Source organism: Schistocerca nitens, chromosome 10 (assembly GCF_023898315.1).
Source record: "Schistocerca nitens isolate TAMUIC-IGC-003100 chromosome 10, iqSchNite1.1, whole genome shotgun sequence".
NCBI lineage: Eukaryota > Metazoa > Arthropoda > Insecta > Orthoptera > Acrididae > Schistocerca > Schistocerca nitens.
In genome coordinates this window covers 68,745,932-68,769,961 of record NC_064623.1, presented here as the reverse complement: position 1 = coordinate 68,769,961, position 24,030 = coordinate 68,745,932, and the positions used below count along the sequence as shown (strand labels likewise).

Here is a 24,030-nt window from a genome sequence, read left to right as displayed (position 1 = left end):
GAGAGAGCCCTGTGGAAAATAATTCCCTCAGTGATATTTAAGGACTGGTGAGGAAGAATGCTCATCATGCTGCCTTCTAAGCACTCACAAGCACAAAGGGAAACTGAATAACTGGCAAAAGAGGTTTTAATCAGTAGGGAACCAGATTGCATCTTACTAAGTGAGTCAACTGCAGCAAACTTATCTTCGATATGTTCCACAAAAAAGAGTAGAGTCTCCTAATCTGTCCTGGCACAAATCAAAGATTCAGAGAGCTCAGCCAGATGGGTTCATAAGAGTCCTACCACATGGACTGGCTACATGTGCTTGTGACCTAGCAGAGGGAAATGGGCTATAGCAGAGAAGAGAAAGGGGAAGAAGGGGGGAGGGGGATAGGAACCCAAAACCCACACTGGAGATGCTAGGGACAGAGTTCTCCCCCAAATGGTTCACACTACGAAACCATAAGGCAGAAAGGGAGATCAAACCCCAAAGGGAACCAGAATAAAGTGGAAAAAGGAAAGGGAGAATGGAACCTCAAGACAAGATCCAAAGAAATAGTGGAACCGAGGGACTAGCTGGGTCATCATAAAGCAAAACGCCATGGGGGAGAAAGAGGGGGGCGGGAGGGGGGGGGGGCAGGAGGGAGAGGAGCTAGGATGGGAAGGAACAGATATGGGGAATTGAACGGAGCATGGGAGAGAAGAAGGATTGCAATAGCTCAGGGCATCGTACACGTCACACATGAAGCCACAAATGAGCTGAGTGTCCCTTGGGTGGATCAAGAATTGAGTTGCTGCATTTAAAACAGAGCGGTGAAAATGAATGTGTCCTACAAGGTCCACTCAAGTTACAATTCTGAAAACTGTGAATGCTGTTCAAACCATGAACTTTGATGATCAGAGGGTAACTGCTAAAAAAGATAGAGATCCTACGCATATCCCAAGAATGTGTATGTCATATTAGTCATAAGATTCTGGACATGAGGAAGCTCTTCAACAAATGTATTAGTGCAGACCAAAAGATGAACGAATGGTTGTTTCAGAGTCCATTTTGCTCTAATTTTACTGGGATCCTGTGGTACTTTTTTATTGTTTCATCACTGTGGATGAAGCATGAAATGTGGATCTACACTTACAGTACAGAGACCAAAGAACAGTCCAAAGAATGGAGACACACTGGTTCTCCACATCCAAACAAATTCAAAACACAAACAGAAATGTACACAAGTTGCTCACATCCGTCTTTTGGGATAAAGGTGGAATCCAACTGACTGACTACTTACAGCATGGTAAAACCATCACGGCATTGGTCTACAAACATCGAGGAAAGCTGATAAAGGGAAACCTGTACTGGCAAGACAACGCCCTTCCTCAAGAGGTGGTCATCACAGTGAAAATTGCCTATTTTTTCATGTATTGAGCCTAGGGGGAAAATGTTGAGTAAATAAATTTTTTCGAACTGATAACAGCATTTTTTCTTCATAAAGCCAAGGGCTTGTCAGCTCTATCTTGTAAAAAAGGGGAGCTGACATCTGTCAAATCCCAAATCCAATGCAATACATCGAAGACAGCTTTGAATGGAAGATTACTGACGTGGCCTCCACTGACGTGGAAGAATACAATGGCATCCACCCTGGAAGAATACCAATCACCCTGCCTGCTCTGATAACAGGCCAATACCTTACATTGGTCGCCACATTGCTTCGTAGTAGCCAATTCTGAGATGGCCTCTGGTGAAAGAGCAGAATAATAGTTCACAACTTCTGACACCAGAACTGTACAGAGTGTACACAAATAACCAGCTGGTCCTACTCTCAAGAGGTAATTTGAACACACGATACGGCAATGCCACGAGCCCTGTGGAGTTAGGTAATAAACTGATGCAAACTTTGGATTTACAACGCTCGGATTAAGAGGCTAGCTGCCCACAAGTGAACCCCACTTTGAGCATTTTTTAGAAATACCGGTTCAGAGTTTTACAGCGCAAAAGAACCAATTGTCTACCTATGACATTAGCACAAACGGCCGAGATGGGTGACTACAATTGTGCCTGTACAAGTTTACACAGTTTCTTACCTATTTAATATTGTCTGCACAAGTTTCTACAGTTTCTTTCTGTTTAATTCTAGGATTGTGTTTCCAGTAACACAGTGTTACTAATTTAAATACAAGTAAATATATTACAAACATGTTCTTAGAAACCTATTGACTGGGTGACTTCTTTAATGAACTCTTGAACAGTATGGTTTCTTTTACATGCAATCCATTTTCCTAGTACTTTTGATTTATTCATAAACACTGTGTTTGTATTAAGTCAGAGTTTGTTAAAAAACCATGAGGCCATGATGTTTACAATGACAGTGGACCCCCGATAGTCTGGAGTACAGCATGTCAATTGTATGTCCATTTCTTGTATTGTGATGAAGTACTGATTCCCTGAAGTTAATGTGATTTGGATCATCTTTAGTACAGATCAGGTAGCAACTAATACACAGAGTAACCCAAAAGGCCGCTAACATTTGAAAATTCAATATTTCATGGAATAATGTAGTTAGAGAGAGAAAAATTTACACACGTTTGAAATTACATGGGGTTTTATTGAAAGCAAAAAAAGTGCACAGGAGACTGACAGATGGCACTTCATTTGATATGAAAGCAATAATTTAGCATCACAACAGATTTTTAGCAAAGATGACATTCTTTATAACAAATGCTCAACATGTCAGCTGACACTTGCCAAGAATGCCTTTAGTCAAGCCATAACATTGTGAACAACAGTGCACAGCATTTTATCAGCAGGTAGGATAAGAAATTTTTGTCAGATGTTTTCTTTTAGCACGCCCTTGAGGTTGGACAATTGTGGTAGACTTGTGACTTCGGCTAACCCCATCGCCAATAATATCCAGATTGGGGTCTGGGGACCCAACTCTTCTCTCACTATAGCTCATTTCATAAAGATTCTCAAGCAGAGGCACTGATATGTTGCTGTCCAGTGCCATCTGTGGCCAATATTTGGGACTCGCTTTTGGTTGAAATAAAACACCATGTCATTTCAGGCACACATGCCAAGTTTTAACACTCTGCCTACATTATTTCGTGGATCAGTGCATTTTCTGTGTCATCCTGTATATAACATTCAGCTTGGAAACAATGTCACACTGCCCACTTACATGTAAGTGATTGTCTTCTTTTATTTCTTATTGTATACAACAAAATAACACAAGGATTCCACAGTACTGTAACTGATTCCAACCAGAGTCTGGCAATCTTCTGATTGAACAGACAGAAAGAGGAAAAAAGAATCATTATAAAATCTATAAAACCTACAGCGAGATAAAAAAGAATAAAATTATAACAAAAGATACATGTTACAAGCAGTGACGTAATGTTCCCACTGTGTAGTCAATGATACTGAAAATAACGATGGGTTGAGGTTGATTGGTTGGTTGGTTTAAAAGAGGGAGGGAGGGGAGGGGGAGGGACCAAACTGCTAGGTGATTGGTCCCTCGTTCCGATTAAAATCATTCCACAAGGGGAAGAGTAAAATAATCGAGACATACAAAAGACAGCTGGAAGAAAGAAGAAAAACACAAGAATGACAGAAGGGCAACAAACACTAAAATGGACAAAATCAGACAAGAAAACCATAGAGAGACACAAGAAACATGTAGAAGAGATCAAAACCAGAGAGCAGATTACCATGGCTGGCTGACCATGAGAATAAAAAGGAGAAGCCAGTCACTCTGCAAGACATTCATACCTCCACACTAAAAGCACTAGGGTGGAGGACACAGAGGGACAAAGGACATGCGCTAAAACTTAGATCAAATCATAAAACCCACCCTCACGAATAAAACTTAAAACTAAAGCTGCTGTTGAGGCATTGTCACCCAACACGAAGGTAGGATGCTGGGAAAGTTAAAAGTCCACCACAGAACAGCTGAATGTGGGCAGTCCAGCAAGAGGTGGACGACCGTCATTTGTAAGCCACAGCGACACCGATGTGGGTCCTTGCAACAAAGGAGGTAACCATGTGTTAGTCAGGTATGGCCAATGCAGAGCCAGCAGAAGACAACTGAATCCTGCAAGGGGACCGCATGGGAGACTTCCAGACATTCATAGTCTCCTTAATGACACGCAGTTTGTTGTGTGTACTGTTAAGCCATTCTGTCTTCCAAAGCCAAAAAACCCTGCAGGGTAAGACAGAACGCAGGTCAGTTTCGGAGATGCCCATCTCCAGAAGCAGTTTCTGCGTAGCCTGTTTGGCCAGCCTGTCGGCAAGTTCGTTGCCTGGGATTCTGACGTGTCCTGGGGTCCACACAAGCACCACTGAACAACAGGGCTGTTCCAGGACATAAGATGGACTCCTGAATGGACGCTATCAAAGGATGGCGAGAGTAGCACTGCTTGATAGCTTGTAGGCTGCTCAAGGAGTCAGTACACAGGGGAAATGACACGCCAGGGCATGAGTGGATGTGCTCAAGAGCATGAAATATGGCCGCCAGCTCTGCAGTGAAAACACTGCAGCAATCTGGCAAGGAGTGCTGTACAATAAGTCCTCCATGAACATACACAAAGCCTATGTGACCATCAGCCATTGAGCCACCGGTTTAAACCACTACATGGCCTCGGGTACACATTGAGAATCGAGAGGCAGTGATAGCGGAAAGACATAGGGTTAACAGAGACCTTAGGCCCATGCAAAAGGTCCAGAAGAATCTATGGCCTAGGTGTAAACCATGGAGATGTACATGAATGGACCTCGAGGAGAGGTGGTAACGGTAAGGACTCCAGTTCACACAAAAGGACCGGATGTGAACTGCAATCACAAGCTCCGACATGGGCCGCCGATGTGGGAGATGAACCGTTGTGGTTGGGAAAAGGAGACGGTAATTTGGATATGCAGGATAACTACAAATGTGTGAAATGTAACTGGTGAGCAGTTGTGCACATCGGATCCGCAATGGAGAGACTCCGTCCTCCACCAGGACACTGGACTCGTCCTACAAGCTCCCCTCACTAGGCGAATGCCACAGTTGTGCACTAGGTCAAGTAAACGCAATGCCGAGGGTGCCACTGAACCATAAGCCATACTCCAACAGTCAAGGCAGGATTGATCAAGGGCTCTGTAGAGCTGCAGTAGCGTAGAGCGATCTGCATCCCAATTGGTGTTGCTCAAGCAGCGGAGGGCACTGAGGTGCTGCCAGCACTTCCGCTTAAGCTGACAAAGATGAGGTAGCCATGTCAATCAGGCATTGAAAACCAGTCCTAAGAATCGATATGTTTCCACTACAATGAGTGGATCGTCATTAAGGTAAAGTTCAGGTTCTGGATGAAAGGTGCAACGCCAACAGAAATGTATGACATATGACTTCGTGGCTGGAAAATGGAAGCTGTGGGCTAGAGCCAATGACTGTGCCGCTCAGCAACACCAGTACTGGAGACGCAGTACAAAATGTGGAAATCGTCCGCATACAGAGAATGTGAGACCGATGGCTGCTAAACCGTTAATAGTCTCTAAAAATAGAGATACACTCAATACAGAGCCCTGCAGAACACCATTCTCCTGAATATGGGGGGAACTATGGGAGGCAGTGACTTAAACACAGAAAGTACAGAGTGACTGGAAGTTTCGAATACAAATTTGGAGCAGTCCGCAGAGACCCCACTCATATTATGTGGCAAGGACATGATGTCACCACATTGTGTCGTATGCTTTACATATGTAAAAAACGACGGCAACCAGATGTTGGTGTCTGGAAAAGGCTGTTCGGATGGCAGACTCGAGGGACACAAGATTATCAGTGGTAGAGCAACCCTGGCGGAAGCCGTCCTGACATGGAGCTAGTAGCCCACGTGACTCCAGGACCCAGCCCAACTGCCGACACACCATACTTTCCAGCAGCTTACAAAGAAAGTTGGTAACGCTGATGGGCCGGTAGCTATCCACATGAAGTGGATTTTGACCGAGTTTGAGCACCAGAATGATGGTGCTCTCCCGTCACTGCGATGGAAAGACGCCATTGCACCAGATCTGGTTGAAGATTGGGAGGAGACTTCACTTTTAGTCAGATGAGAGATGATTAATCATCTGACTCTGGATCCGATCCGGTCCAGGATCTGTGTCGGGGCAATGTGCAAGGGCAGTGAGGAGCTCCCACTTTGTAAATGGGGCATTATAGGGTTCACTGTGGTGTGTAGTAAACAAGAGGAATTTCCTTTCCATCCGCCATTTGAGGCTAGATTCCAGTTTTGACAGCATTTGGTCACAACAGTCAAGAGGTATTTTGTGTATGATAAATTTATTAATAGTGCATAACAGTGTTTCATTCTGACAGCGTTTTAATTCTGTAAATATTAGCTGTTCCAGTTTACCGCACTGTATTCACCTATTTTTGACAATCTCCTGACAAATGATCAGGGTAGTAAGTATTATATCCAAATGTTTTATGTTTTTATGTTCTACTTTCTGACATGTTCCACATCCATGAGAATCATATCGTTGTTTTTGGGTCTATGGAACAAAAACTGAATCTACTATGGAATAGTAATTTGGATAACAATAGTAGTGTTGCAGGAGTTAATTTAGATCTTTCTAAAGTTTTAGATATGATTAGTCATCAAATCCTTTTAGATAAGTTGGATTCAATGAGGTAAAGGGAATAGAAAAGAGGTGGGTTCAATCACATTTGCATAACAGATTACAGGTTATGGAGCTCACATCAACTCGTGCTAATCATAAAGTCAGACTAATATTTGACGCAAGGAAAGTCAAAATAGGTTTACCCCAGGATAGTGTTTTAGACTCCCTTCTGTTCCTTATTTATATAAATACGCACGCCTCACACACTGCAGCTGAGATCACGTTCTTTGCAGAAGGTGTTAGTGTAACAGTGAGTGATATCAAGTAATCCTTATCCGCTCACACAGATAAAGTCCTTAAGTCCTTGCATTCATGGTGCAATGCCAACAAGCTGACATTAATTGTGAAGGAAACAAACTATATACATTATGGGAAGACAAATCAAAACAAAGATCTCCATATGGTACTGGGCACAAATGAGTTACACAGGGTATGCTGCACAGAACCTTTAGGAAAATATGTTGATCAAGATTTAAATTGGGAAGACCATGTAACTAATCTCTCCCAGAAACTCAGTTCCCATGTTTCGCTCTTGGAATTCCAAAATTTGCTCCTCAGGCGATGCTAGAATGGCTTGTTTTAGTTACTCCCAGTCCCTTGTAGCTTATAGAATAGTTTTCTGGGGTAAAATTAATAGTCAATTAAATAATATTTTTTACATTACAGAAAAGGGCTATTCGAATTTTGTCACATAGCTCGGCTAGGGCTCACTTCAAGCCTGAGTTTAAAAAGACGTGTTTACTTACTATACCCTCCTTGTGGTATACGTGGTTGTAGGATACCACCCATCTGCTTTGAGCTGTGATGTGGCAATTTGTTGAGTGACATCATTTGTTTTGGAATGAAAGTGAAATGATGATGCAGACAGCATGGTGCATGAAGCGGTGGCTTGCTCTAGTGCTTTAATTATGTGGCAGTGATGTGTTTGTGAGATAGGTTATAGTGTCATGTAGTGTACTGCAGTTTTCACAATGTGAAGTGTGCAAAATTATGTAGTGGCATATACAGGGTGTTACAAAAAGGTACGGCCAAACTTTCAGGAAACATTCCTCACACACAAACAAAGAACGGATGTTACGTGGACATGTGTCCGGAAACGCTTAATTTCCATGTTAGAGCTCATTTTAGTTTCGTCAGTATGTACTGTACTTCCTCGATTCACCGCCAGTTGGCCCAATTGAAGGAAGGTAATGTTGACTTCGTTGCTTGTGTTGACATGCGACTCATTGCTCTACAGTACTAGCATCAAGCACATCAGTACGTAGCATCAACAGGTTAGTGTTCATCACGAATGTGGTTTTGCAGTCAGTGCAATGTTTACAAATGCGGAGTTGGCACATGCCCATTTGATGTATGGATTAGCACGGGGCAATAGCCGTGGCGCGGTACGTTTGTATCGAGACAGATTTCCAGAACGAAGGTGTCCCGACAGGAAGACATTCGAAGCAATCGATCGGCATCTTAGGGAGCACGGAACATTCCAGCCTATGACTCGCGACTGGGGAAGACCTAGAACGACGAGGACACCTGCTGTCAGCGTCAGAGAAGTTTGGTGCTGTACAAGGTAACGTTGACCACGTCACTGTATGGAGAGTGCTACGGGAGAACCAGTTGTTTCCGTACCATGTACAGCATGTGCAGGCACTATCAGCAGCTGATTGGCCTCCACGGGTACATTTCTGCGAATGGTTCATCCAACAATGTGTCAATCCTCATTTCACTCATTTCAGTGCAAATGTTCTCTTTACGGATGAGGCTTCATTCCAACGTGATCAAATTGTAAATTTTCACAATCAACATTTGTGGGCTGACGAGAATCCGCACGCAATTGTGCAATCACGTCATCAACACATATTTTCTGTGAACGTTTGGGCAGGCATTGTCGGTGATGTCTTGATTGGACCCCATGTTCTTCCACCTACGCTCAATGGAGCACGTTATCATGATTTTATATGGGATACTCTACCTGTGCTGCTACAACATGTGCCTTTACAAGTACGACACAACATGTTGTTCATGCACGATGGAGCTCCTGCACATTTCAGTCGAAGTGTTCCTACGCTTCTCAACAACAGATTCGGTGACCGATGGATTGGTACAGGCGGACCAATTCCATGGCCTCCACGCTCTCCTAACCTCAACCCTCTTGACTTTCATTTATGGGGGCATTTGAAAGCTCTTGTCTACGCAACCCCGGTACCAAATGTAGAGACCCTTCGTGCTCGTATTGTGGATGGCTGGGATACAATACGCCATTCTCCAGGGCTGCATCAGCGCATCAGGGATTCCATGCGACGGAGGGTGGATGCATGTATCCTCGCTAACGGAGGACATTTTGAACATTTCCTGTAACAAAGTGTTTGAAGTCACGATGGTACGTTCTGTTGCTGTTTCCATTTCATGATTAACGTGATTTGAAGAGAAGTAATAAAATGAGCTCTAACATGGAAAGTAAGCGTTTCCGGACACATGTCCACATAACATATTGTCTTTCTTTGTGTGTGAGGAATGTTTCCTGAAAGTTTGGCCGTACCTTTTTGTAACACCTTGTATATTGTGCAGAATTTTGTCATGTAAAACAGAATATGTCATAAAATTTAACCTGTACTCTTAGATGCCTGTGTTGTTGTTATAGTCTTCAGTCCAGAGACTAGTTTGATGCAGCTTTCCATGCTATTCTATCCTGTGCCAGCTTCTTCATCTCTGAGTAACTACTGTGACCTACAGCCTTCTGAATCCACTTAGCGTATTTATCTGTTGTCTCACTCTACAATTTTTACCCTCGGGTCATTCCATGTCAAGTCACCCAGGCCTTGACACCAACCATGTCAGATTTTGATGAAACTTGGTACAATTACTTCTTTTTTCATCCTGAAAGCACTTGTAAAATTTTTTTGCTCTATCTCTTATAGTTTCTTTAATAAATTTTTAAAGTTTTTAGATTTGGCGTTGTTTCAGCAGTCGGTAATCTTAACTTAAACGTGTCCTCACAACTAAAAAAATATAAAAAATTTGTATATTTCAGAATGCTCAAGAAATCAGTATGAAATTTTGGAATAAGTTAGTGTATTATATCTAAATGTTAAAAAAAATTACCATAAAGATAAATGGGAAAAAAAATATACAAGGTTTTTTTTAAGCTAACAAATGTTTAGATTTACAAAAACTGCAATATCTAGAGTCTCAGACCTGATAGAAAGCTCAAATTTGTTTTAAAATACTCTTAATTGTATAGGCTATTAGATAAAAGAAAAGTTATGTTGGCTTTTCAACCTGTTTAATAGTTATCTACTTTTTAAAATAATATTAATTATATTTTAAAAATAAAAAGTACCAAGTGACTTAGACACCGAAAATAAGTTTTTGTCTTCTTGGAGTAACAATGTACGCTTGGATTTTTTGTTACTCCTGTGTTTTGAAGTAAAAAATTATTACAGCATTAAATAAAGCTTGGATAGTATTTTATTAAGTTTATTCGAACTTTCAGTAAGTACTGTTACTTAGTTCACAGAGATACTTTTCCAATATCCTATAAAAGTAACCAGAACAGTAATCAGACCAAAAGTGAAATCAGTATGTCAGATATTCAAACCTGTAGCGTAGGGTTATTTAAAAAATCTGACTGTTTCCAAACAACCTACACACCTTCAAAAAAGTTACAACCGGTATCTGAACTGAGTGAGGAAGAAAAAGATTTGATCCACTTACGATCTGGAATTAATCCGTGTGAATTTAAGAATATATGTTCACACCACAGCTACTACTTTTTAAATGTTTTTGAAAAGTATTAAACAACATGTGTAGACCCACTAAAAAAAACACAAAAAGCCCATCAAAAAATCGTTGAGAAGTGTAGGCTTGGATCTTTCTAAACAATTACTGACAAAAAATATTAGCATCAAACCTGGACAAAAGCTTTGCTCAACATCCCGTAACTTTTGTGAGGAAAAATTAAGAGTTGAAGTCAATGAAAGTGAAACAGATGATGAAGCCATGGTTGAATTAGAATCATTTGAATCCAGAAATGAATCCCTCGTACAAACAAACATTGCTCTTGATAATTTAGGCTTAACACCAATAAAGCTTCATGGCTTGCCAGAACAAAGTAAAGGGTCTTATTTTGAAAGGAAGGTTAGCAGTATTGAAAAGACTGCAAAAAAGGCAGTTTCAAAGGCATTAAAATATTATGCACCAAGTTCTGATGATGACGAAGAAGATACAAGTGTGGTTGAGAAAGCAAAGGATTTTGATGTAATGATTTCTCTTATGAAAGAGAAGATTTCATCTGTTGGGAGGTCTAGAAAAATCCAGATTCTGACCTTGGCTCCAGATTCTTGGAGTCGAAATAAAGTGATGAAAGCTAAAATCTGAAAAGGGTATTTTGGAAACTCCTGGTCCAAAAAAAGGTAAAACTCTTTCTGAAAATACAGTAAGACTTGTAACACATTTTTATGAAAAGGATGAAAGTTCCAAAGTGCTACCTGGAACAAAAGACAAAGTAAGTGTACAAAAAAATGTGTACATGCAAAAAAGACTCATTTTGTGAAACTTGAGAGAACTCTATTATTCTTTCAAATGGGAGAATCCCGAGGTAGAAGTAGGATTTTCAAAATTTGGTTTCTTGAGACCTAAATGGTGTATCCTTGCTGGTGCTGCAGGCACACACATTGTATGTGTATGCAGTATCCACCAGAATGTTAAACTATTACTGGATGCTGTGAAAATTGAAGACCTAATTAAGATGCTTGTGTGCAACACGGAAAACCAAAACTGCATGCTACATCATTGCGACAGCTGTCCTGCAAATACTGCACTAACTGAGTACTTAACTGAAAAACTAAGTGAAGATTATGATTTAGAAGAAGAAATTGTAATCAGTCAGTGGGTTAACACAGACAGGGCAGAAATGATCAAACAGTCTATCAGTGTTGAAGACTACATTTCTTTATTGGTTAGGTCATTGGACAAGCTCACCCCGCACTCGTTTATAGCAAAATCCCAATCAGCAGCCTTCAAAAGATTGAAAGAAGACCCACCACCCAAAACAGCAATTATTGTGATGGATTTCAGTGAAAATTATTCCTTTGTTATACAAAATGAGATCCAAAGCTACCACTGGAATAGAGGTGGTTGTACTCTACAACCAGTTCGAGTTTTTCTAAGAAATGAGGAAAACAATGTTTTTGTTTCCAACCACTGTTTTATCAGTGATGACCAAGAACATGACACTGGTTTTGTTAACTTTGTACTAAAAGAAATTACAAAGTGGCTGTCATTACATCATACTGACATTGACTCAGTTCACTACTTTACAGATGGTTGTGCTGGGCAGTACAAAAATATAAACAGTTTTAAAAATTTGACTGAACACTTGAGAGACTTTAATTTGAAGGCCCAACACTCTTTTCTTGCAACAAGTCATGGGAAGTCAATTTGTGATGGCCTAGGAGGAACTATTAAAAGAATTTTAAGGAAAGCCAGTCTACAGCTTTCAGACAAAGAACAAATAATGACAGCAATCGATGTGTACAAGTTTTGTGAAAAAAATATTGAATACATTCATTTTCACTTTATTGACAAAAAAGAAGCTGATTTGCTACGGTTAAAACTAGAAAAACGTTTTTCAGCAACCCGAACCATTCCTGGAACTCGAAGTTTTCATAACTTCAAACCACTTCCAACAAACAACCTTGAAATTAGAAGGACTACAGATAGTGTAAAACCCTCCTTAGTCTTTTCTTTCTATTCTTCTTCTGATTGGGTTCGTGTTGAACCATCCATAAATAGCTATGTGGCTGCAAATTATGATGGTAACTGGTACTTTGGACTGGTAAAAACAATATTCAATGATGAAGAAGATGCAGAAATTCTATTTCTACATCCTTCAGGACCAGCTGCATCATTTTATTGGCCTGAAAGAGAAGATTCTTGCATAGTGCCTTTGGAGCACATAGTCTGTGTAGTACACGCACCTCAATCAAGCGGCACTGGAAGAATGTATTACTTCAAAAAAGACTGTATCAAAAGAACTGAAAGCTCTTGGATGAAGTGGAAAAACAGTTTGAATCAGCATTAATGTTTATTAAAAAGACAAAATTACTCAAAAAATTCAATGTTTCAAGCAATCAGTTGGGTTATACATAAGTGTCGTAAGTACACATCTTTGTACATAATTCTAATGTAATCTACTATAATTAATAAACAAGTTAAAAAGCCATCATTATTTTTGTTTTATCAAGTAGCCTATATGTTTAAGAGTAAATTAAAACAAATTTGAGCATTCTATCAGGTCTGAGACTCTAGATATTGCAATTCTTACAAAACAAAACATCCGTTAAAATAAAAAAATAAAAAACAAAAAAAAACATATTTTTTCATAGAAAATATTAACATATTTTAATAGTATCATTTTTATCTTCAAATATGTATAATAAATAAACTTGCTGCAAAAATTCATGATGTTATCTAAAAGAGTTTTTAAGATAAGCAATTTTAAAGTTTTGAATACAAATTAAATTTACCATTTCCGAAGGTTCGGAAAACGCAAAACATAAAAACTTTAAAAATGTATTTTTTAAAAAAAAACTATAAGAGATACAGCAAAAAACATTGCAGGTGTTGTCAGGATGGTATTAGAACCATTTGAGCCAAATTTCATGAAAATCTAAGGAGGTGGGTGTAAAATTTATTTTTTATTGGGTGATTTGATATGGAATGACCCCCTCCACACTTCACTCTAGTACTAAATTGGTGATCCCTTGATGCCTCAGAATGTGTCCTACCAAACAATCCCAGCCTTTATTCAGGTCGTGCCACTAATTCCTCTTCTCCACAATTCTATTCAGCACCTCATTAGTTATGTGACCTAACCATCTAATGTTTGACATTCTTCTGTAGCACCACATTTCGAAAGTTTCTATTCTCTTCTTGTCCATTTTTCACATCCATACATGGCTATGCTCCATACAAATACTTTCAAAAAAGACTTCCTGGCACTGAAATACTCGATGTTAACAAATTTGTCTTCTTCAGCAACACTTTCCTTGTCATTGCCAGTCAACATTTTATATCCTCTCTACTTCTACCACCATCAGTTATTTTGCTTCCCAAATAGCAAAACTCATTTACTATTTTAAGTGTCTCATTTCCTAATCTGATTCCCACAGCACCACCTTCGATTTAATTCGATTACATTCCATTATCCTCATTTTTCTTTTGTTGATGTTCATCCTATATCCTCCTTTCAAGACACTGTCCATTCCATTCAACTGCTCTTCCAGGTACTTTGCTGTCTGACAGAATTACAATATCATTGGCAAACCTCAAACTTTTTATTTCTTTTCCATTGATTTTAATTCCTACTCCAAATTTTTTACTTTCCTTTACTGCTTGCTCAGTATACAGACTGAATAACATCGGGGATAGGCTACAACCCAGTCTCACTCCCTTCCCAACCACTGCTTCCCTAATGCCCCTCAACTGCCAACTGGTTTCCGTAAAAATTGTAAATAGCCTTTCACTCCCAGCATTTTACTCCTGTCACCTTCACAATTTGAAAGAGAATATTCCATTCAACATTGTCAAAGGCTTTCTCTAAGTCTATAAATCGCAAAACATAGGTTGTAGTGTCAGTATTGCCTCGCGTGTTCTGACATTTCTACAGAATCCAAACTGATCTTCCCCGATGTCGGCTTCTACCTGTCTCTCCATTTGTCCGTAAAGCACTGGTGTTAGTTTTGCAGCCATGACTTATTAAACTGATAGTTCAGTAATTTTCACACCTATCGACACCTGCTTTCTTTGGAACCGGAATTACATATTCTTCTTGAAATCTGAGGGTATTTCATCTGCCTCATACATCTTGCTCACCTGATGAGTGTTTTGTCATGGCTGGCTCTCCCAAGGCTGTCAGTAGTTCTAATGGAATGTTGTCTACTCCCGGGGCCTTTTTTTTACTTAGGTCTTTCAGTGCTCTTTCAAATTCTTCATGCAGTATCGTATCTTCCATTTCATCTTCATCTACACATTCTTCCAGTTCCACAATATTGTCCTCAAGTATATCACCCTTGTATAGACCCTCTATATAGTACTCCCATCTTTCAGCTTTACCTTCTTTGCTTAGGACTGGTTTTCCATCTGCTCTGTTGACATTCATAAAGGTGGTTCTCTTTTCTTCAAAGGTCTATCTAAATTTTCTACACACATGCACGTACGCACATGCGCGCACACGTCTGCAGTCTCAGACAACTGAAACCACACTGTGAGCAGCAGCACCGGTGCATGATGGGAGTGGCGACTGGGTGGGGGTAAGGAGGCTGGGAAGGGGGAGGCATAGTATGATGGGGGTGGAGGACAGTGAAGAGCTGCAGTTTTTCACTTATTTACTTATTGTGCACATTGCACTTACAATGTAGATGATGTATTTTGTGAATCCCCTTCCAACTGCATACCGAGCAAAGTACAAATCCAGTACTGGATTCGCATTTGAGAGGACCAGGGTTTATTTCCCATCGGCCATCCTGACATGGGCTAACCATGGTTTCCCATTGTCGCTAAAGTTAATGCTGGGATGACTCCTACGATAAGACTACGGTCAATTTCCTGCCCTTTCCTCACCTTCTCCTACCCTATTTGTTAATGTTTTGTATGTATATACTGTTTCTGTAATGTTTCTGACATGTCCAATATTATTGTACTAAATGATCTATGGACAAATATGTAAATAAATGAACAAGATACTTGAATCCCTCTAATGATCCGTGGTTCTTTATATGGCTGTCATATGTCCTTTCCAATTAACTTACAAATTTATCATGGAATAGATTAAATTTCATTTCAGCATTTGATTCATTATAAATTTCATCCCAGATAGTAAACTATTATTAATAATGTCTGTCCTGTTACTGGGTATATGGCTTTTTTTTAGCTCCAACAAAGAAAACATGTTAGGGGCCTACTGTCTTCACCTACTCGTGCTGGAAAGTTAATTACAGAGATCAAATTGTAGTAACATCAAGAGTTTCTTGCAGCATGTTAATGGGTATACTTCCACATTTTCGGGGCTATAGAACATACTTGAATGTCGCAGTTGCTTAAGTCTGCTTAATTTTCCTTCTGCACACTGTACTGTTTGATGTGGATCAATTCAGCAGTTACTTGGTCTCCTCAGTGGTATGTGAACACAATTATACGGGAAACACAATTTTCCACCTGAAATGTCTACTTTGTGAATATCTACCCACATTATTTTTTCAGTCATTAACTACGCTTGTATTTTATTATGTAAATAAGCTCATCCTCAGGCTCTGGCGCTGACTTCTTAATGCAACTGTAAAGTACGTCATCTATTACCGTTCAACATCTGAATTAGGAGAAAGTAGTTGGGTCTAAACTCATAACTTCCACACGACAAACCCCAATACCGTGCTAAAAATCTCTTCTGCTGTACATTTAATACTTGTTTTTGTATAGAGAATATTGTAAAAGATTTGAAGTTTATTAGTGAGAAAAGATGTGTTACTCTTAAACAAAATGCCAGCACAACCTGTACCTCGAGAACTTTTATTCTGCAAAATCCAGTGTGGTTGTTGTCAGTCTTATTTTTGCGGATCCAAGAGTCGCCCTCACGTTGGATCCACATTGAGACATCGCCGGCTTTACTTTGCGAGATCAAATAACTTCCAGAACGAAGTAACTGTAGACAAGGCGAACGGATATTCGGCAAATATGATCGTTCTGGTCTCAGAGTTTTTAGATCGTACCAGAATATCTGGCCATCTCCACTACCAATTAACAAATAATTTTCGTAAAACAGGAGGCAATGAAGAGGACTTTGTTCTTCACTCCAACCATAAGGCCTAAAGGCATATAACGGAATCGGTTTTCCTTTTGACATAACCTAATTCCCAATCTCAGGCCACTGCTTGAAATTCAACAGCGCGCCGACTATGCACTTGTTCCTTGCAGTTTGGCCAACATCTGTGCCTATACACAACATTGTGGTATACAGGTATAGGTGGGTATAGTACGATTTTCGCTGAAGAATACGTAGTACATACTACCTCAATATAAGCATTAAAACGATTCTCCTAAGTCACAGATACGCAGCTGCATTTCACAATACACATGCCACACGTCTGTTTTTCTGTTTTCTCTATATCAAAGCTCAATCAAAGATAAATATAGTATCACAGGAATTTCTTTCCTTCAAGTTTAACCAAAGTTAAACATTGTACATAGACCACATGAAAGCTGTCAGTCCGTCACGAATCCTAACAAACTACATTAACTACAGCAGGTGTGAGTGGCGTTGAGAGATATGTGTTGTATTATTATTGTACAACAGCACTATACTTGTTGAAGTAAAATGACTATGGATGACGCAGCAGAAGAGGTAATTGTGACTTCATTTCAGTTCATGCGATATCCTCTAATATTGAAGTTTTCATTATTGTAACTTTTTCCAGTTCGTCGTTGATGAAGTCAGTGCAATTATTAAGGAGGCTATAGAAGTTTCTATAGGTGGAAATTCGTATCAGCACAGCAAAGTTAACCAGTGGACAACAGCAGTGGTGGAAAGTTGTTTAAATGGATTAGTAAAATTGCACAAGCCGTATAAGTATATTGGTAAGCGCTTATTCTCATTTACTGTTAGGTAGCCCGATGTAACTGTCGATGCAGTAGTAACGTATTTGACAAAATAAAGTTGTCTGCTGTTACCGCCAGTCTTACTATATTAAAATGCAACTGTTGTGTGTATTACTAGTACGATCCTAGGACGGCGAAATACTAATGTATTTACATTTTTGCAGTTACATGCACGATTATGCAGAAGACAGGAGCGGGTCTCCACACAGCAAGTTCCTGTTACTGGGACAATGCCTCGGACGGGAGCTGTACAGTCCGTTGGGAAAATAAGTCTATGTACTGCATCACGTCAGTGTTCGGTCTTGCAGCATAAAACAAATGTTATCAGTCTACAGCCATTGATGCCAGGTTTCACAGAACTGATGCATATTCTCTCTATTTAGTTGTTTTACCAATCATAATTTGGCGTTATATGTGGAAATTTAATGAGAGCACTAACTATTTCTAGAGTGACAATTCTGTACACACCAACCTTATAATATTAAATGATGAGTTAGGGCTTTGTTAAAGTGGAAGATGTTTTAGATCTGTCTATACAGAATTGATTTTCATTCCAGTTCTGAGACTTCACAGCGGCTTGTGCATTATTCACACACACATGAGCATTGTTCTTCATAAAAGTAATGAATGATCAAGCAATGTAATAATTTTACTGAATTTATGTAGCAAAAGTTTCATAAGTATTAATTAATTTTGTGTATTACTTGTAAGACACTCATAAAGAAAATAATAAAAAGAAACTAAGAATGTGGACAATGCTGAATGTAGTTTCATTTATGTCTAGAATTTCCAAAGAATATGTTTCAGTGATTAGTTCATCACTCTGACAATGCTTTTCATAAACTAATGCTTAGACACTTGTAGTGATTGTTTGAGAAAGTGGTTTATTAAATACCTGTTCTGTAGTACCCCATGATTTGATGAATTATGTGAGCAACAGTGTAGGTGTATATGCAGTAGAGTTCAAATTGTGCTGAAACAAAGTGAGTAAAATTTCCTTTGTCTGCAGTATGGCAAGTCACTGCTTTCGGCGACATAGGTTCTTCCATATTTCTACAGTTAGTGTTCAGTGTGTGTTTACTTTGGACAGACTAGACATTAAATTCTGAAATGGGATAGATTTGCCACTCACCACATATGAGGCATTGAATGGCATACAGACACATTGGATAAAGACCGCTGCTGCCTCATTGATATCAGACAGCAGCGTTTATCTGCCACTGGTTTAAAAAAAAAAAAAAAAAAAAAAAACAACATTGTCTTCACCTTCAACCGACTTTGCCATGCTTTTTTCGGCTGTGGTGAACCTGGAATCTTTCGCTGCGAAGACTGCACTTTGGTTTCCGGAGCATATCCATATACCCACAATTAGTCACCTGTAATTACCCTATTTAACAAATCTGGGTCTTTTAGTCTAATTAATCAGTTCTTGGCACACTTCAAGTTGGTTTTGTCTCTGGTCACTTAACACTTTTGGAATGAAGTTTGCGGAAACTCAATGTATGTTCAAATCTTCAGTTAAAATTGACTGAACTGCATAGAAACTTAAAAGTTCATCAGCCATCTCCCTAATTGTAAGTCTGCGGCCAGGGTGCTCATAGTTGCAAACTTTCACAACATTTTCATTCGTTTTTGAGGTGGAAGTATGGGCAGACAGTGGTTCATCTTAATAGGATCTGTTGAACCAGACAAAAATATTTGACTGGCTCATACAATTATCTCCAAAAGCTGTTTGTAATAGTTCGTAAGTCTCAGAAGCTGATTTCTCGGTTTTAAAACAAAATTTCACACATACTCGTTGCTCCGTTTTTATGTCCATTTTCATGCAGACAGAATCTGGCAACAAACCCTAACAGACCCGCACTCAATCAGCTGCCACAACAAACTGAATAAAGGAAACACAGTTTCCTGGCAGAGGGCATTCAAGAACAAGGCAATGACACTCCCTACCATCTGTGTACCTGCCCGCCAAACCAGTAAGCAGTAGCGGATCGATTCTTAAAACTTTCCAGTCACACCTCGTAGGAAGAATATGCAAGTCATACCAGTCTACAAAAAGTAGAGCAGAAGTGATCCACAAAACTACCATCCCATGTCCTCCTCACAACTTGAAAGCCGCAGGTAAGTCATTTGGGCAGATGTAGTGTTTCTGAGTTTCCAAAAAAGCATTTCACTCCGTACTATACGTATGCTTATTATCAAAAGTATGATAGTATGGGCTATTGAGAAAAATTTCTCTCTATAATGAGGATTTTGTGGTAGGTAATATGCAGAGTGATCTTGGATGGAGAGTGCCCCAGGATGTGCATAGGGACCCTTCCTGTTCACGTATGTTAATGACCTTGAAGGCATATTGTCATCTCACATTTCGTCTATAATGAAGTGCTGTCTGAAGAAAGCATCATAAATATTCTGTCACATTATGATAATATTTCAGAGTGGTGCAAAGATGGGCAACTAGCTTTAAATGTACAAAATTATGTACCTCGCAAAAATTGAGGAAAACACCATAGTATCCTAAAATATTTAAAGAGACACCATTGGAATTGGTTAATTCGTACACATACATAGGTGTATGTCTCAGCTGTAGGTAAAGTAGGTGGCAGACTTCGGTCCATTGGGATACTAAGAAAAAGCAACCATTCTACAAGGGAGATAGATTACAAAACGCTTGTATAGCCCAGTCTAGAATATCATATATAGAAAACACTTCTGGACATTCTGCAAAATGAAATTTATTTGGCCAAAAACTGACTTTTGGTTTTTTTGGCCACCTTCAGGTGGCAACCGAATTCACGAATACGGATAAACTGATGTGCGACTTACACAAATGTTATTTGTGCAGAAGATACAAAAATGACAAATTGTAAATGAAGGTGGTGGGGAGGAGGAAGGATTACATTTGGCAACTGTTGAAAAATAATTTTGAATTACAATATTATTTGTAACTAAAATCTAATCCGGAAAGGGGGAGGGGAATAACAACTGAGTTTTATCATTTAATACTAAGCTGGCATTCTGTGTCCTATGTTTGTTGATTTCCATGAGGGTCATCTTTCTGTTTTTCTTTGCAGAATGTGAAGCTTCAGAGAAGTGGTGTAATTTTACTTATTTTCTCTTTTTATAGTATACAATCAATCAGAGCCAAGCTGTAGCCATTACTTGAAGCCATATGTTTGCTAGTCTGTAGTTCTGTTTGAAATGCAGGTTTAGATAATGGAGCCAATATGAGGTGACGAACAGTTGAAAGGAAAGCTGCATATTTGTGTCTGTGCAGGTGATGGGATCTTGCAGGTTCTATTTATAGCTATGGTTTTTTCTGCAACTGCTAAATATATCTCTCACAGGCATAATAAATTTGTGTAGCCAGTTATGCTGCTATGAATATTATTTTAATTTGAACTCGAGGCCTAGATCTGCTATATAGTCACCATCAGGTTGTCTGTAATAGAACATTTTATAAATTTTGGTACATTTGTTGTATTACATGTCAGTTACTTATGAGTAATATGATTTTACATATGTTTTCAAGTTCTGGCTTCCATGCAGTATCATTTTTTCTGTTGCTGTCTATTACTTATTATGTTAATGTAGCATTAATAATCAGTGACAAATAGACTGCAACAGAAACAGTGATTCTGCATGGAAGTAAAGACTTGAAAATGTTTGTAAAATCATGTTATTCCTAAATAACTCACACGTAGTATAATAAATGTACCAAAATTTATAAAATGTTTTATTACTGATAACCTGATGGTGGCTGTATAGCTGCAATAGTCCTATAGTTAAATTACAAATAATGATCATTGCAGTGTCACTGCTTATAAAAATTTATTACGTCCTTGAAAGACATTTATTACTCAGCAGGCCCCAAGGATTACAAACTGCTAAATAAGTGTGTCTTTGTGCTGATATCTACATTAAGGTTCAAAAAATATACAAAAGAGCCTCCCCACTGTGTTGTGAATTGAATTTTTGTATGTTGGGAGTTTAAACATTGTAGTCATATGTTCACCAAATTTGTGGAACAGCAGCCCTCTTCTGTCTTTCCACCTTTAGGCCATGCACATACATCTAACATTTAGTCAAACCAGCATTTAGTTGTGCATTAAAAGGTAATATGATATAAAGGAGGTACCCATATATTTGACATTGTCATAAAACTGCTGCTGTGTTTCAGGTGCAAGAAAATTTATATGTAGAAAGGTAAATATCAAGCTATCAGTCGGAGATATACAGTGGCCATTTAGATGGGACTGAGAAAGCAGCATTTTCCATCAAAGTAGCAGCTTTCCTTCTAATTTACTAGATTGTATATAGGTGATATATTATCCTTCATGTAGGATCTAGGGAACACAGTATATAATAACAAGTCTTACAGTCCAGACTGTGTGCCAATTAGGTTCCTTTCAGCACATGCTGATGCAATAGTCGCATACTTAAAAATCACATACAACTACTTGCGTGACGGAAGATCTATACCCCAAGACTGGAAAGTTGCACGGATCACATCAGTATTCAAGAAGGGCAATAGGAGTGACCCACTAAAGTACGGGCCCATATCATTAATGTCGAATGTTGATAAGCTGCAGGATTGTGGAACATATACTGTATTCGAACATTATGAATTACCTTGAAGAGAAGTTTATTGACACATTGTCAACATCGATTTAGAAAACGTTGCTCTGGTTAAACACAACTAGCACTTTACTCACACAAAGTGTTGAGTGCTTTTGACAAAGGATTTCAAATAGATTCCATATTTCTAGATATCAAGAAAGCTTTTGACACCATACCTCACAATCAGCTTGTAATCAAATTGTGTGCTTGTTCAATATCATCTGAGTTATGCAATTGGAGTCAAGATATCCTGTTAGAGAGCTCACAGTTTGTAGTAACTGATGGAAAGTCATCGAGTAAAACTGGAGTGATTTCTGGCGTTCCCCATGGTAGTGTTATAGGCCCTCTTGTTCCTTACCTATGTAAACAATTTAGGAGACAACCTGAGCAGCTGTCTTAGGTTGTTTGCAGATAATACTGTCATTTATCGTCTAGTAAAGTCATGATAAGATCAAAACCAATTGCAAAATGATTTACATAAGATATTTGTATGGTGCAAAACTTGGCAATTGACCCTAATTAGTGAAAAATGTAATGTTATTCAAATGAATGCTAAAAGGAAATCCATTAAACTTTTGTTACACGATAAATCAATAAATCCAAAGACCATAAATTCAACTAAATGCTTATGAACTACAACTAAAAACAAATTAAATTGGAAAGAACACACAGATAATGTTGTGAGGAAGGTGAACCAAAGACTGTGTTTTATTGGCAAAACACTTAGGAGATACAATTGAACTACTAAAGAGACTGCCTACGCTGCGCTTGTCGGTCCTCTTTTGGAGCAGTGCTGCACTGTGTAGGATCCTTACCAGATAGGATTTATGGAATACATCAAAAAAGTTCAAAGAAGTGTAGTACATTTTGTATTATCAAGAAACAGGTGAGAAGATCTCACAGACATGACACAGGGTTTGGGATGAACACCATTAAAACAGACATTTCTCATTGTGGCGGTATCTTCTCATGAAATTTCAGTCAACAACCTTCTCAGTATGTGTGAATATTTTGCTGACGCTGACCTACATAGGGAGAAATGACCATCATAATTAAATAAAGGAAATCAGAGTTCGCACAGAACAATATAAGTGTTCGAGAGTGGAATAACGAAATTATTGTGAAGGTGGATTGATCAACCTTGTGACAGGCAGTTAAGTGTGATTTGCAGAGTAACCATGTAGGTGTGAGGTAGCCTCGGTGAGTGTGGTTGAGCGGTCTGGTTTACACCCAGAGTAGTAGTGGAAGTGGTGGTATCTAAAATAACATTTATTTCTCAGCGTTTCAAAGTGTTGGGTGGTGACCCGGCGTAATCACATGCTGTGGAGAAGTGCTGATGCTTCGGCAGCACATTGTGATGTCACTACTGCAGCTGCTTGCCATGCTGGCGGCAGCATGGGAACAGGTAGGCATCACCTGCCCGGACATTCTGTGGTATGTTGTGGCTGCCACATCAGCACTCCTGTAGACGGCCTGTCTCATGCTCAGGTGAAGGTGGCTGACTGCGGTCCTGGATGTTGATTGCCGTGAAGACTAAGCCTGTGCCATCTACTGTGAATCGACCAAGACTGCAGCAGATGTTCATGAATCGGCCTGGGGTCTACGCGAACATGCCACAACTGGTCAGTGTGGAGATGACAACTTGCAGAATGTCCACAACATCCCTCAGTGGAGGAGGGCTGGCTGCGCACCCAATTTTTCCTCAGCCACGATGCCCAGTAGACGGCACAGGCGGACCACGGCTGTGGTTTGCATCATGTCAGGCGGAACTCAGTGTCGAGGTCAGCAAACGGGTAGAAGTCATTGCTCAGCATGTTGTGGTTTGACTGAAACTCAATAGACTGGAATTTTCTTTGGTTGATTGTTACAGACAGAATAGCAGTATGACTGGATGTGTGTTTAAGCTCCGAAAGCCACGTTATTTAAACAATCGAACATGCATCTATGATACTGTGGCTCTGGGTTTACAATTGCATTTGTCTTCATTTATCAGTCTTGTCTGTGGTCCTAGCCTCACTGTGATAATTTGGTAATTATTCTGGATCACCAAGCTCTGCTCTTTCTGCACCAATTGATTACTGCTGTGGTGCTCTGGTGCTGAAGTTACTACGTATTACTTCACACTGCCTTATTACGTAG

General features: G+C 39.4%; 2 protein-coding genes across 2 annotated transcripts in view; one reads left to right on the top strand and one right to left on the bottom strand.

The window, feature by feature from the left end:
- LOC126210472 (guanine nucleotide-binding protein subunit beta-like protein 1) overlaps positions 1–16,557 on the bottom strand; it is a 67,743-nt gene extending 51,186 nt beyond the window's left edge. The window contains exon 1 of the mRNA XM_049939707.1: positions 16,175–16,557. Coding sequence (XP_049795664.1) covers positions 16,175–16,519 — 345 coding nt within the window. The 5' untranslated portion in view covers positions 16,520–16,557. The remainder of the gene's footprint in view (positions 1–16,174) is intronic.
- A 275-nt stretch (positions 16,558–16,832) lies between these two features.
- On the top strand, positions 16,833–18,029 carry LOC126210473 (dynein light chain Tctex-type 1). Its single transcript, XM_049939708.1, has 3 exons — positions 16,833–17,017; positions 17,091–17,250; positions 17,436–18,029. Exons 1-3 carry the CDS (start codon positions 16,991–16,993, stop codon positions 17,582–17,584), a joined length of 336 nt encoding a protein of 111 aa, XP_049795665.1. The 5' UTR covers positions 16,833–16,990; the 3' UTR covers positions 17,585–18,029.
- The last annotated feature ends 6,001 nt before the right edge of the window (positions 18,030–24,030 follow it).

Bases quoted from the DNA above. Each gene is read 5' to 3' on its own strand.
- LOC126210473 (XM_049939708.1), top strand. From the start codon at position 16,991: ATGACTATGGATGACGCAGCAGAAGAG. The intron at 17,018-17,090 runs GTAATTGTGACT...AACTTTTTCCAG, and splicing joins TGGATGACGCAGCAGAAGAG to TTCGTCGTTGATGAAGTCAG. The intron at 17,251-17,435 runs GTAAGCGCTTAT...ACATTTTTGCAG, and splicing joins CAAGCCGTATAAGTATATTG to TTACATGCACGATTATGCAG.